The sequence below is a fragment of the Chelonoidis abingdonii genome, chromosome 3 (genome assembly GCF_003597395.2).
Source record: "Chelonoidis abingdonii isolate Lonesome George chromosome 3, CheloAbing_2.0, whole genome shotgun sequence".
In the NCBI taxonomy this organism is placed as follows: Eukaryota; Metazoa; Chordata; order Testudines; family Testudinidae; genus Chelonoidis; species Chelonoidis abingdonii.
This window is the reverse complement of record NC_133771.1, coordinates 166369120-166381331: the sequence shown is the minus strand read 5'-3', so window position 1 is coordinate 166381331 and position 12212 is coordinate 166369120. Positions and strand designations below refer to the sequence as shown.

The following is a 12212-nucleotide window of genomic DNA, read 5'->3' as shown; positions in this document are numbered from 1 at the left end:
CCTTCTCAGCAAAATGTCTCCCTTTTAAAAAGGGGATTTTTCAAAAAGTAGAAGAGAGCAGTTTTGTTATGTAAAAATCAATATCCTTTTAGTTTTCAGAAATCCCTTAGTATCTATGGGCTTGTCTACAAGACAACATCCAGGAAAGTTACGATGAATCAACTACAGCTGAGAAGTTAATGGGCAAGACATGGATATTAGAAACACAAGACGGGGGAGGTAATATATGTATATTTAAATCAGACCTGAAGAAGAGCTCTGTGTAGCTCAAAAGTTTGTCGCTCTCACCAACAGAAGTTGGTCCCTGTACACGAGTTCACCGGGGCTTGACCCTCTCCAGCGTGGAAGGGAGCGACGCCGGCTCACTACACACCGATGGGTCCAAGGAAACAGTCTGGCCAGGGGTCTCCCTCAGTAGCACTTGCAGTAGTCGACTGTACGGTGGTTATGTCTGGCCCTGGCTCCGGCGGGCAACACCCACTGGGTCAGGAGGCTCAGGCCCTCGGGGATGGTTGAGCTGTAACAACAGTTATGAGCCCTGGCCCTAGGTCAGGGCGGGGCAGCAACCACTGAGTCAGGAGTGCTCAGGCCCTTAGGCAGGGCGGAGCAACAGTCAGGCTTCAGCCTCCTCAGGCTGGGGGGAAGGGGGAGTCTGCCACCCCAGGATGGGGTGGCAGGGGGGACGCAGGCCCTCCCATTCCACTGCGTCCCAGCCCGGGGCCCTAGCAGCAGCTTAGGATCCGCTGCTCAGTCAGTGGGGATCCTGGCCGCAACACACTGACATAGGCTCTGGTAATGCTGCAGCCAGACTGGGGTCGGCTGCCCCCGGGCTACTTCTGTACTCCCCCTCAGGCCCTACCTGGGTCCCGACATCGGCGGGGTCCAGGAGCATGAGTTCGTCACGGCCGGGGCTGGGTGGCAGATCCAGCAACTCCTCCGGGTAACTGGCCCAGGGAGCTCCGGCGGCTCCTCCGGGTAGCGGGTGTAGGGAGCTCCGGCGGCTTCTCCGGGTAGCAGGCGCGGGGGAGCTCCGGCCAGTCTGGGTGGCTGCCCTGGGCTGCAGGAGCTTCCCAGTCTCAAGCTCCCCTAGGGGCGTCTGCTCTCTCCGGCGGCTGGGGCCCTTCTGAGCTCTGAGGGCCGGCCTTTATAGTTCCAGGTCGTCGCCTGATCCTTTGGGGGGGGGCGCGGGCTCAGAGCTCCCTAGCTCGCTCACTCTGTCCTCCGGCTGGGCTCTTCCTCCTCCGGGGCAGAGGGGAGTCACGCTGGCTCACTACAGTCCCATAAAATATATTTCCTCACCCACCTTGTCTCTCGAATAACCTGGGACCAACTTGGTTACAACACTGCAAACAATGTTAATATGTGGAAATTAATGTGCATTAAACCTGAGTGGACACACTCCTTCAGAAGTGAAGTGGCCTTCGCTGGTTGTAGCTTAATCCTCCCTTAGTTTAGCCCATGCATACATGGACAGTTACTGTGCTACAAACCAGGGTGAGAGTCTACAGTGCACTGCTTGCTGCACAGTAATAGCCCATGTGGACACTGCTACACCACAGTGAAAGTCCTGGAGCAGGCGTGGCCAACCTGACTCCGGAGCCATTTGTGGCTCTTCAGAAGTTAATACGTGGTTCCCTGTATAGGCACCAACTCCAGGGCTGGAGCTACAGGGGCCAATTTTTCAATGTGTGGGCAGGGGAGGGGCTCACTGCTCAACCCCTGGCTCTGCCACAAGCCGTGCCCCCACTCCACCCCTTTCCGTCCCTTCTTCTGAGCCTGCCATGCCCTCGCTGTTCCTCCCCAGAGCCTCCTGCATGTCACAGAACACTTGATCAGGAGGTGCAGGGAGGAAGGGGGAGGTGCTGATTGGCGGAGCTGCCGGTGGTTGGTAGGTGCTGGGAGCGTGGGAGAGTTGATGTGGGGCTGCTGACGTATTACTGTGGCACTTTTGCCGTGTACACTGGTAACTGTGGTTCCTTCTAAGGCTCAGGTTGGTCACCCCTCTCCTGGAGTATGGCCCTGGCACTCAGCATCCTGGCTTGCTGCACAGCAACATGCTGTGTAGACAAGCCTATATCTGTATTAGCTTCGCACCTTTAGTTAATTCATCTTAACTTTCCTGAGTGTGTCTGTCTTCCATATTAGCTACTCAAATAAATACTCCCTCTTATACTTGTTTCAACTTGATCCTACAGGAAGGGAAGTTATGAACCTCTGTTTCCACAGAAAGCAGTCAGCTTTCTGGATTACAGCTTCCCAGCAAGAGCACAGCAAATAGCTTAGCTCAGCCTGGAAAAGAAATGGTAATAAAACACCGCTCTTATCTCCCTGGAGTGTTTATAAACCAAACATTGCAGTACTAAGAACCCAAGCTAATTATAAGGAAAAATGAAACTGACTATGCTGATATAATGTGCAAGCTAAGGAATGTGAAAAGACCAAAAGATCAGTTTGACAAGTTGGCTTTTTAAAAAGTTTGCTTTTAATGTTTTAATGTTTACAGTATGTTTGCTTAGAAACATACTGTAAACACATATAGCAAAGTTTTGTAAATGACACACATTTTTTGAGAAAACTATTGAGATAATTTCAGCTGAGACATCTTGCTTGCCCATGTTATAGCAATGAGAAAATTCTACTTCAGCGGACTTGTCAGAATATGCTAAATTCAGAGTGATTCAAAATCATGAACGGAGATGGTATCAATAAGGCATAGCATCTTCCACTTTTTCCTTCTATTTCTGAGGTCACAATTTCTCCTCTCCTTGTTAAGAGGTACATGAACCCAACTTGTGAGAACATTTGAGACAGTAAAATTATTGCTATTCTAAGGTGGAGCCCTCCTCACACGCGCTCTGGCAGGGGGCTGCAAACTTCCATTTCTTAATCCTTTGCATGAACCTTTACAATTCACTATCTTTCAGTATGAGTTCCTTTTAATAAGATGAAAGGGAGGTTCTCAAGAGTTCTCAGTTATGATGGCACACAACCATCAAAACAGATTAGCCTCAGATTTGGCAAAGGCAGGGTTAAAAATGATGCAATAGCATGTGGCTCAACATCTTCTCAGCCCACTTACCTCGGTGTCTCTTCACAGAATGGAATGTTCTGAATAATAGGGCTCATCTTCTGAGAAGGTACACATCTCATGTGCAACCGAAAATGAACTGTTTTAAAAGTCTAAGGTTTTGAAGGGATGCTCATTATAGCTTCTCTGCCTGTTAAATAGTTCATGAGTTAACAGAGCACTGAATTTTAGAAATTGTTCCTCTATGCCTAAAAGGTGTAGTTTTAAAATCAGAGGGTTGGTGATAAGCAGAACTAGAAAGTCTCCATCTTACATTTTACTCTGTTTAACAATCCCAACTTAACCATTGTCAGAGTGGTAATTAAAACATGGCAGATATCTTCAGAGGCAGCACTTAGTAAAAAGTCAAATGAAACCATGGTCAACTTCAGTTCCAGCTGGGTTTGAGGAGATCGGACGCTACCATTATGAGGCTCTTCAACAAAGCAACATGATGGTCTCTTTCAGGAGCTGGCCAACTCTATCATCTGCTCAGCGACTGACGCAGCTCTTCATACATTGCTTGATCCTAACGACGCCAAGTTAGGTGGGGAAAAAGAAAAGATATTTCAGCACAGCAAGAATGCATGGTATGTTTACAGGTGACTTTACACACATTTTCCATTAGGAAAACTAAACAGAAATGATCTCTATGCCTGGTGGCTAATATTTGGCTAAAATATTTACAAAAGGAAAAACAATTGGAGTCTAAAGAGTATCTCTTTTATGGGATTCGCTTAAGACAAGTCACCAACATTCTGTAATTATTAACAGAAGACTCTGTGTTGGCAGAGTTCTTCTATAAGTATAAGACACTGCCATGCTTGTCTGAGACCATGTCTATGCACAGAACTGCACTGGTAAATTTAAGGTGTGATTTTTGAACCAGTTTAGTTAAGCCCTGTGCAGATAGTGTCTTATTTTGCTTTAAGAGCAATTTACTTTGGTTTAGTTTATGCCTATTCCCAATCCTAAACCAAAATAAAGCAATCCTAAACCAAAAATGACAGAGACTATGCACATAGGGTTTTACCCTGGTTTAATGAAATCTGATTTACATTATGGCTTAATTAAGCTAAACTGTTATCTTTCTCATATAGACTGCTCTTTTTCCTGGTCTTCTTCCACAAGATGGTACAGGATGGGGGTGATGCCGCTAATGTCTATATTATTTGCCAGATCAGATTTATCTGGCTGAGTGGGAGCAGCAGCTGGAACAGAGTGAGGAATGGAGGTTCAAAATGGACTTTTCACTCCAAAACACCCTCAGCCACCAGAGATCAGGTGTCCTAAACTGTGAACAATTCAGCAGTTGTTTTATTGAATTATGTAACTCTACTACAGCGTCACTTCACTTTATCTGTGGTTGCACAGCAACTAGCCAAAATAATCCCATTCCAGTCTTTACCAGTGTAACAAGTAGGCAATTGTCCTACATGCTGCTTGGTCAAATATGTACTTCTCCAACCACTTGAATTCTTGCCTCTGGAGAGCACTTCTCAGAGCATAGAAAGTGTTTAGATAAAGACAACAGAAAGCAGACCACAAAATTTCTTCTTGCCAGAATCTCTTGGGCTGGCCCATCCCCCACACTAAAAGGAAAAGGAGCATTCACCCCGATACTGCCTTTTCAGAGGATTTGTTGGCCAAAAGCCAAGTGAACTTCAGGAAGGAACAAAGCTATAAGGTAAGATTTCTACACATCCAGGCTAGAAACAGAACTTTTTTTTAATTAGCATTACCATCTCCAATATATTTCCCAGTTTTCTGCTGCAAGAATGGGACTCCTACTGCCATCGTGACATGTTAAAGAGGGTTTTCTGATTTACAAACTGACCTTCAGCCTAATTCAGCTATTTGACGTTTAGCTCCTAGTGTACATAGAAAATATTCTATTTTCCACTAGTATGATTTAAAGGTGGAGGCTGAAACCGTAATTAAGAAGCTGTAACCAGGACTGAGGAGGACAGCAGCCTCGTTTACTGAGCTGAGGAAGGAAGGAGTGCTGGAGCAGGAAGTGAGGCAAAGGTAGAGGGAATGGAGAAGAGTAAACTTAGCTCCCACATTTAAAAACCCTGGGATAAAAGGTAAATAACCTGCCAAATCTGTGAAAGTAATATTTTCAGTCTAAAATAATTATTTTAAATCAGTACAGATATGCTAGGTGCATCCAGAGGCTAAGCACAAAGTCAGTTCTGCCATTCTCTAAACGCTGTTTACAGAGATGTTCCCATTCTGCATTAGGATGAAACCTAGGACCCTTTCAAATTTTTTTCACAAAAAATGAGCGTGTGCAACAGAGCGACAGATTGATTCCAGTCCCTCTCCCCAGAATAGCCCACAACCAGTTGGTTAGGACACCTACCTGGGACAGGAGAGATCCAGGTTCCAAGTCCCAGCTTCAATGAATATTTAATTATTTATACAAAGTAAAACAGCACCAATAAGAGAGACTGAGGGAGAATTGGAGAAGGGACTTGGAACTTGGGTCTCCCACATTCCAGGTGAGTGCCCTAATCAGTAGGCTATTGGGGCAGGTGTCTCTATGGAATCAGAAACTTCTTTGGGAGGTTTTCTTAGGTCCAGGATGAAAGTTTCATCAAAGCTGATACATTCTTATAAAATGTCTTGGTTTTGATGACTCACTATTTTCCAGCAGAAAAAAATGTTTAGTCAAAATATTCCTAACCAGCTCTAACAAAATTAGGCTTGTCTATACTAACACTTAGTTCACAGCAAGCTGGGGTGTAAGTCTACCCTGCACAAGCCTGCCATGCAACTCCTCTGCTTCAAAAGCATGAGGATTCATAATACATGTCATTTAGTGTACGCAGTGTAACTGCAGTTACTGGTCTTATTCTTACATACAGGAATCTTTTAAGTCTTACTCAAGCCATTTACTTCCATATTCTCCTGCATCAAGGAGTTCCACAGGTTAATACATATATTGATCACTGAAATTCATAGCTGAAAATGACTTTTCTTTGAGATAATATCCACCAGGAAAGGGACATCAGTGACCATGAGGTTATTAAGGATATTTATCTAATCATTTTACGCCTAGCACATTTTGAGTTTGAAGAAAGTAGAAGAACTGGCTAATTTATTTTTAGCTCATGTTCATACTATAGTGAAAGTGATATCAATGCTTCATGACTAAAGTCCATAAAGCCAGCAGACAGGTGGAACTTTTCCAAGCCAGCAGACACGTGGAACTTTTCCATGAGAAGGGCCCTAAAGCAATAAAGCTACTGTCTAAATGCCAAAGATTTCTCCTCTGGTCACCCTGCATGAAATTAATGTTGAGAAGTAATGATAGTAAATACTTAACACATTTACCGGCCATTCATCAAAAAGGGAATGGTTCATGATTTGACCTTCCAAAGATATGATCAAATTATATGTTGACTTATAAAGTCATGAAAAGGCTGATCATCAGGAAGAAGAAAAAAAGAAAATAGCTTTTTCTTAATACAGCTTCTTATCTCAAGACAAAGATGTTATCATTATATATTAAGCTGTACTGAGCTCCCCCCCTCCCCATTCAGTAGGTGCATGCATGGTGGAAGCAAAGTGTAATGCAGCCACACCACCATGGGTTGTGATCTCATCAGATCTCACAAGCTTAACAGTACCTTAAGAGTCAGTTCTTGGATCGAAAATGTCTTTGAAAAATCCAGGATGCTGCAGAAAATGATGTTAAGGAGGTACATCTCCCTGAGCCAGTACTGAACTCCCCCATCATCACTGTGGTGCTGGAAGGGCAGTAATCTTCCTCAATGAGACTTAAAACAGAGGCCCTAGATGCTTGAGTTCATTTATGAAAAGTGCCATGGGATCTTTTAGAGTGTTAACCCAGATGTTCTGAACACAGGTTCAAATGCAGTAAATATATGTTGTCCTCAATTCTTCCCACCAGTTTCCAGTAACTATAGAATTCACTGCCTATCCTCAACTTGCTTTTGTGATGTTAAACAATATTCACCAGCCCACAATTTCATGGCTTCTCTTACCTTTCTTGATATAGATGATTTCACTTTTTTAAATGCTTCTTCAAAGTATTTTCGGCTAATCTTGATTTCTCCTTAAAAAGAACACCATACAAAGGACTTAATGACTATGATTTACTCCCAATTCAGTATATTAAACACACACCGCTTTCCAAGTAACTTCCTGACTGCCATTAGTGAAAATATCTCAAGTCTTTGCATTTCACTAACTGCTTTGTCTACTCTGTGCAACTGGCTGAGATCTGAGCCACAGGCTTGATGAATTCCTGAATTTCAATATCATGTCTAATGCAGACTCTGATCTTGAGCACATCCGTTACCCTCTGTACATCAGTTACACCATCTGCAAAATGGGGATAATACCTATTTACCTCACAGGGTTGTTTTAGGTATCAGTGTTTGCAACTATAGATTAAGGGCTTGATTTTCAAAGTAATTGTACCTCCCATCAAATTCAGCTAGAATTCAAGGTGGTCAACACTTCTGAAAACAAGTAACAAGTGAGCCCTCGTCTACAGCTAAAACTCAAGTCATCCTAGATACCTGACTCCTGGGTGTGAAAACTTCATACCCCTGAGACACACAGTTAAGCCGATCTGAGGCCACATCTAGGCTACCCGCCAGATTGGCGAGTAGTAATCGATCTATCGGGGATCGACACCTGTACTCCACCTCAGCAGGAGTCGTCAACGGGGGAGCCGCGGCGGTAAGTCGAACTAAGATACTTCAGCTACAGTTGTGTATCTTAGATATATCCCCCTTCCTAGTGTAGACCAGGCCCCAGGCCCCACATACACACCACTAGGTTGCTGGAAAAATTCTTTCTTCGACTGAGCTACAGCCTTTCGAGGGGATGGATTAACTGTACTGAGGGACAAAACCCTTCCATTGCTGTAGCAAGTGTCTATGCCATAGGAGCACAGCTGCAGTGCCTCAGCTGTGCCACTGTAGCCTCCATAGCGTGAACATACCCTAACTTGCTAAAGATCAAACAGGAAATCTATGACAGGACTAGCTTCAGAAGTAAGGGCTCTTCATTTTCAGTCCTTCGCTCTCATCACATTACATATTATACACACGTTGCTTTCATTTATTTATTTTTACATTTAGAAAAAAAAACTTTCATCATCATCCCAAGTATTCTACACGACCCCCAGGCAGTTCAGCTCAGCCCAGCACCATATTGACATTGTTTGGCACTCTCCAGAACCCAGGTAATTATTTACCCATGTCATCACCTACCCAAACTTGCATAATCTGTATGCATGTCAGATTGTTTCCTTGTCTAGCACTTCCATCCAGTAATTACATGAATAAATCATTAGACTTAATGAGTCTTGAACACAGCCTTTGAGATAACAGATCTATTGGGAAACTGAATTTCATTCCAAACAAATGGAAAAGAAATGTGCATTGTCCAGCTCTCACTAGAAAACAGCTTACAATATATGTGGATTTAATAGACTACAGGATCAAACTGGTACATAGATTTAGTACAACAATAGTAACTATCATGCACATAGATAAGCTTCACATCAGACGTGCTGAATGTAGCAGAATGTGTGTTTTTCAAATGTTTTGGTGATTACTTTATATGTATTTCATTAAGACACTTTCAGCTTCACTAGCTTGCAATACCACTTTTCATGCGTGCGTGCGTGCGTGCGTAAAAAAAACAGAGAACTTGAACATCTAGTCCTGTCAATCCAGGACTTCTCATGAACATATTTAACCATTGTGGGTTTATTTAATGTAAGTCAGTAAAAAATGCTGGTTAAAACTATAGCCATTGCCAGAGCAAGATTCCACACAGATGGGCTCAGGTAACGATGATTTCTCTTCCAGAAGGCTAAAGTAAAATCTAGTTCAACATTTCTCCTCATCGCGCTCTTTTCTACACCACACAGACAAACATCTGGAAACTCCCTGTGACTGACTCAAAGAGTGTGACAGGGAACACACTATGAATTATCAAGAGATCTGTGAGCATTTCATGCTGAATGAATTCTAAGCCACATCAGGTCCACAAGTCCAACAAGGAATAGTATAAGGAATAGTATAAACATCTCCAATTTACTGTGTTATTGTGACCCAAATGTTTACTTGAGCTAACAGAATAGTGTTTTCAACAGTTCAATAGGCCAGAATTCCCTTTCAATGGGTTTCAGGATCTATCTTAATGACAGCAGCAGGAACATTTGATAGGCACCTATAATAGCTTTAAAAAATAAAGTAAAATTCTAGAAATACAGATAATCAGATTAATATCTTAAAAGGTGGTCAACTAAGGTTTTACAACACTACAAACTGATATTTTTACTTTGAACTGGAGAAATCACCCCTAGGGCTTTATCTACATTAATTAAAACAACAAACTTTTCCACTTACTAAGTGCGCCACATTATAGCAATAGTGGAATTTTTTAAATCCCCTAATGTAGACAAAGCATCTGAGGGAGAGGAGAGTATTTCTGTTTCCACGGCCCATTTAATTCATGGTCTTTATGCAGAGACTCTCAAAGGGGCCAGTCATCATGATGGTCCCTCCACAATGTGGACACTTCTCTGCTAAGAAGGGCAATAAAAATCAGATTCATTTAATAAAAGCCACCAAAATAGCACTTGGACAGCAATGACTTTTGGTCCCTACCTGACTCAGAATGGAGTCATACCTGTGACCTGGAGATGGTAGGCCACACATCAGATAACGGCTCAGTTATCTGTACATACTCGATAGTCTGTCAGAGCTCCGAGTTTGATCTGAATGCTCTCTGTAGCTAGTAACGCTTGCAAGAGGCATTGAACCTATATATAGTCTGGCCTCCCGTACAATTCCTGGATCAGAGAAACACTTGAGTAAACCTGAGGTCCAGCAAAAACTACTCCGTACCTACATCTAGCAGACATATAACAGAAGGCAGCTGCACTGTTTGATACATGCCCTTGTCTACAGTCAGAGATAAAGAGAGGCCTAAATCCCAAACTGGGAAAACAAGAGACCAAGAAAAACGGTGAATACTTTAATGTAAACAGTGAGAATGGTAAGAGAGTACACTACTGGTTAGACACCACAGTTAGGACTGTGGCCCAACTGTGCTGTACAAACACATAGTAAAAGACTTTGTTCACCCTGATGATTTTGTAATCTAAGGAAAGTTACAATGGTATAAGCCAAGGCATGAATTTAAACGGATCTAGTTATACTGGTATAAGCCTTCCCATGCAGACATTCCTATTTCAGTATAAAAGGCTCTTTGGGGGTTAATCTTAAATCACTTGGGGAGGGGTTTAAGGAGTTTAGTAATGACTAATATGAGATTGTCTTTAGAACTCTAGAACAAAAGAGGTAAACCAGGAACCAGGATAGTTTTGTTTTGTTTTTAACTTTTTTAAAAAGTATCTGTTTTCTCACAGTCATCATTAAGCAGCTGAAGGTCCCAATAGACCCTACTATATTTTTATACTACTCATCACTATGGTATCTGGCCCACATTCAAACAATTATCTAATCTTGCATGTAAACTCCATGGGAAATATACCATTCTTGATTTGATAGGTACTGGAGAATTATTGTCCTTGCCAAGATTTCACTGTGAAAGGCAGGAGAGAAAAGAGTTTGTGTCTGAGCTAGGGAGACCTGATTTATTGTCACCAAGATTATCATAATGCAATCAGACAAAATCAGACCTGCTCATTTAAACTGAATAGTTATGTATGTAGATTTATTTTATTGAAGTTACTTTCTGTCTCCAGTGATACATTAAGAAATGTCAAGATGATATACCAACAAGAAAGAAATTTCTTCTCCATTGCTTATCGCTAGCCACACAGGTCGTCTTTTTTTAAGAGCAAGAGAAATATTTAAGAAATGCTAAAGCGTAAGTGTTACCTTATTCTCTTTCACAGCATACAGGTTAATGAAGGACAGAGAACACTGGGGATAGATCTTCCTCCTGCCTGATACCTCCCCCAGTGATTTCCCCCCACCCAAAACAGGTAGACAGGACAAATTCATTTTCTATTAGATCTTGAGATTAAATAAAATAAAGGCTGGATTCTCCTTTAAGGCTCAGCATTCCAGCATGGGTGCACAACCTTTGTAGCCCCAATACATCTGGAAGCACAGCTACTGCTACATCCTTTTACAGGACGTAGCCAGCGCTCCTTCTTAGGGGAGGCCTCCTTGGCTGACCAGTGCAGAAGGTATGTGGGGCATTCTGCTTTCCTTCTGCAGAGGGCAATGGGAGCTAGCCTCAAGCAGTCAAACTCCCTGGTGCAAAGACGGGATCTCTATTGGGCTCCTGTGCATGGGGCTCAAAGGGGATAAGTGTGGAAGTACTTTACACCTCCCTTTTTAAAGAACTTTGAGATCTATTGATGAAGAGTTCTATATAAGACCAAGGCAGGGATGGGCAACTTTAAGGTAGCAAAGGGCCACAAATCCACGAAAAAACTCTTTGGCAGGCCACACATTTTTTAAAAATCACTCCGAAGTTCATAACGCAGAAGTGCTTCCTACAACAGTATGTTAACATACAATTAACCGTGTGTTAACAGTGTAAAACCTCAGTATTCTCACATATAAAATCCCCTTAGTGCACAATCTTTAAGAGAAATACTAACATGCAGTTCTATTAACTTAGTATGACAGAAGGTGAGTGGGGCTAGACAGAAATTAGATTAGAAAAATGTCACAATTCATAGTCACTGAAACCACAGTATGGTTGTCAGATAGTGATCACGTAGGGAATTTTTCATTCCAAATATGAAGTTATCCTCAAAGATGTATTCTACCTGCCCCTAAGAACACCAAAAATTACATATTATTTTAGGTCTTTAGAACTAAGATCTTCCAAAAAGGCTTAAAAATGCTTTTCACACAATCTCAGACAATATACTAAACACACAGAGTTGCATAGTGCAGGAAAACAAGCCAAAGGCTCTGTGGACCCAAAATGGCTTGAAGAGAGTCAGAATTCCATTTGAATTTTTATGACCCTATTGCTATTACAAGTGTGATACAGCATGGCCAGAGGGCAGCATAAGAGTGTTAGCAGGGGGCCTTATTCCCTGCCAAGGCAGGAAGGTTTGCTTTAGATTAACTAGAACAGCTGTGGCCAATTAGAGCACCTGACT

At 42.5% G+C, this 12212-nt stretch overlaps 1 protein-coding gene across 2 annotated transcripts in view; it reads right to left on the bottom strand.

Moving 5' to 3' along the window:
- Nucleotides 1-2464: 2464 nt before the first annotated feature.
- The window catches only part of NVL (nuclear VCP like), an 84221-nt gene continuing 74473 nt past the window's right edge, over nucleotides 2465-12212 (bottom strand). For both annotated transcript variants that reach the window (XM_032781723.2, XM_032781722.2), the window contains 2 exons: nucleotides 7081-7151; nucleotides 2465-3596 (listed from right to left, as the gene is read on the bottom strand). In XM_032781723.2, coding sequence (XP_032637614.1) covers nucleotides 3552-3596; nucleotides 7081-7151 — 116 coding nt within the window. In that variant the 3' untranslated portion in view covers nucleotides 2465-3551. The remainder of the gene's footprint in view (nucleotides 3597-7080; nucleotides 7152-12212) is intronic.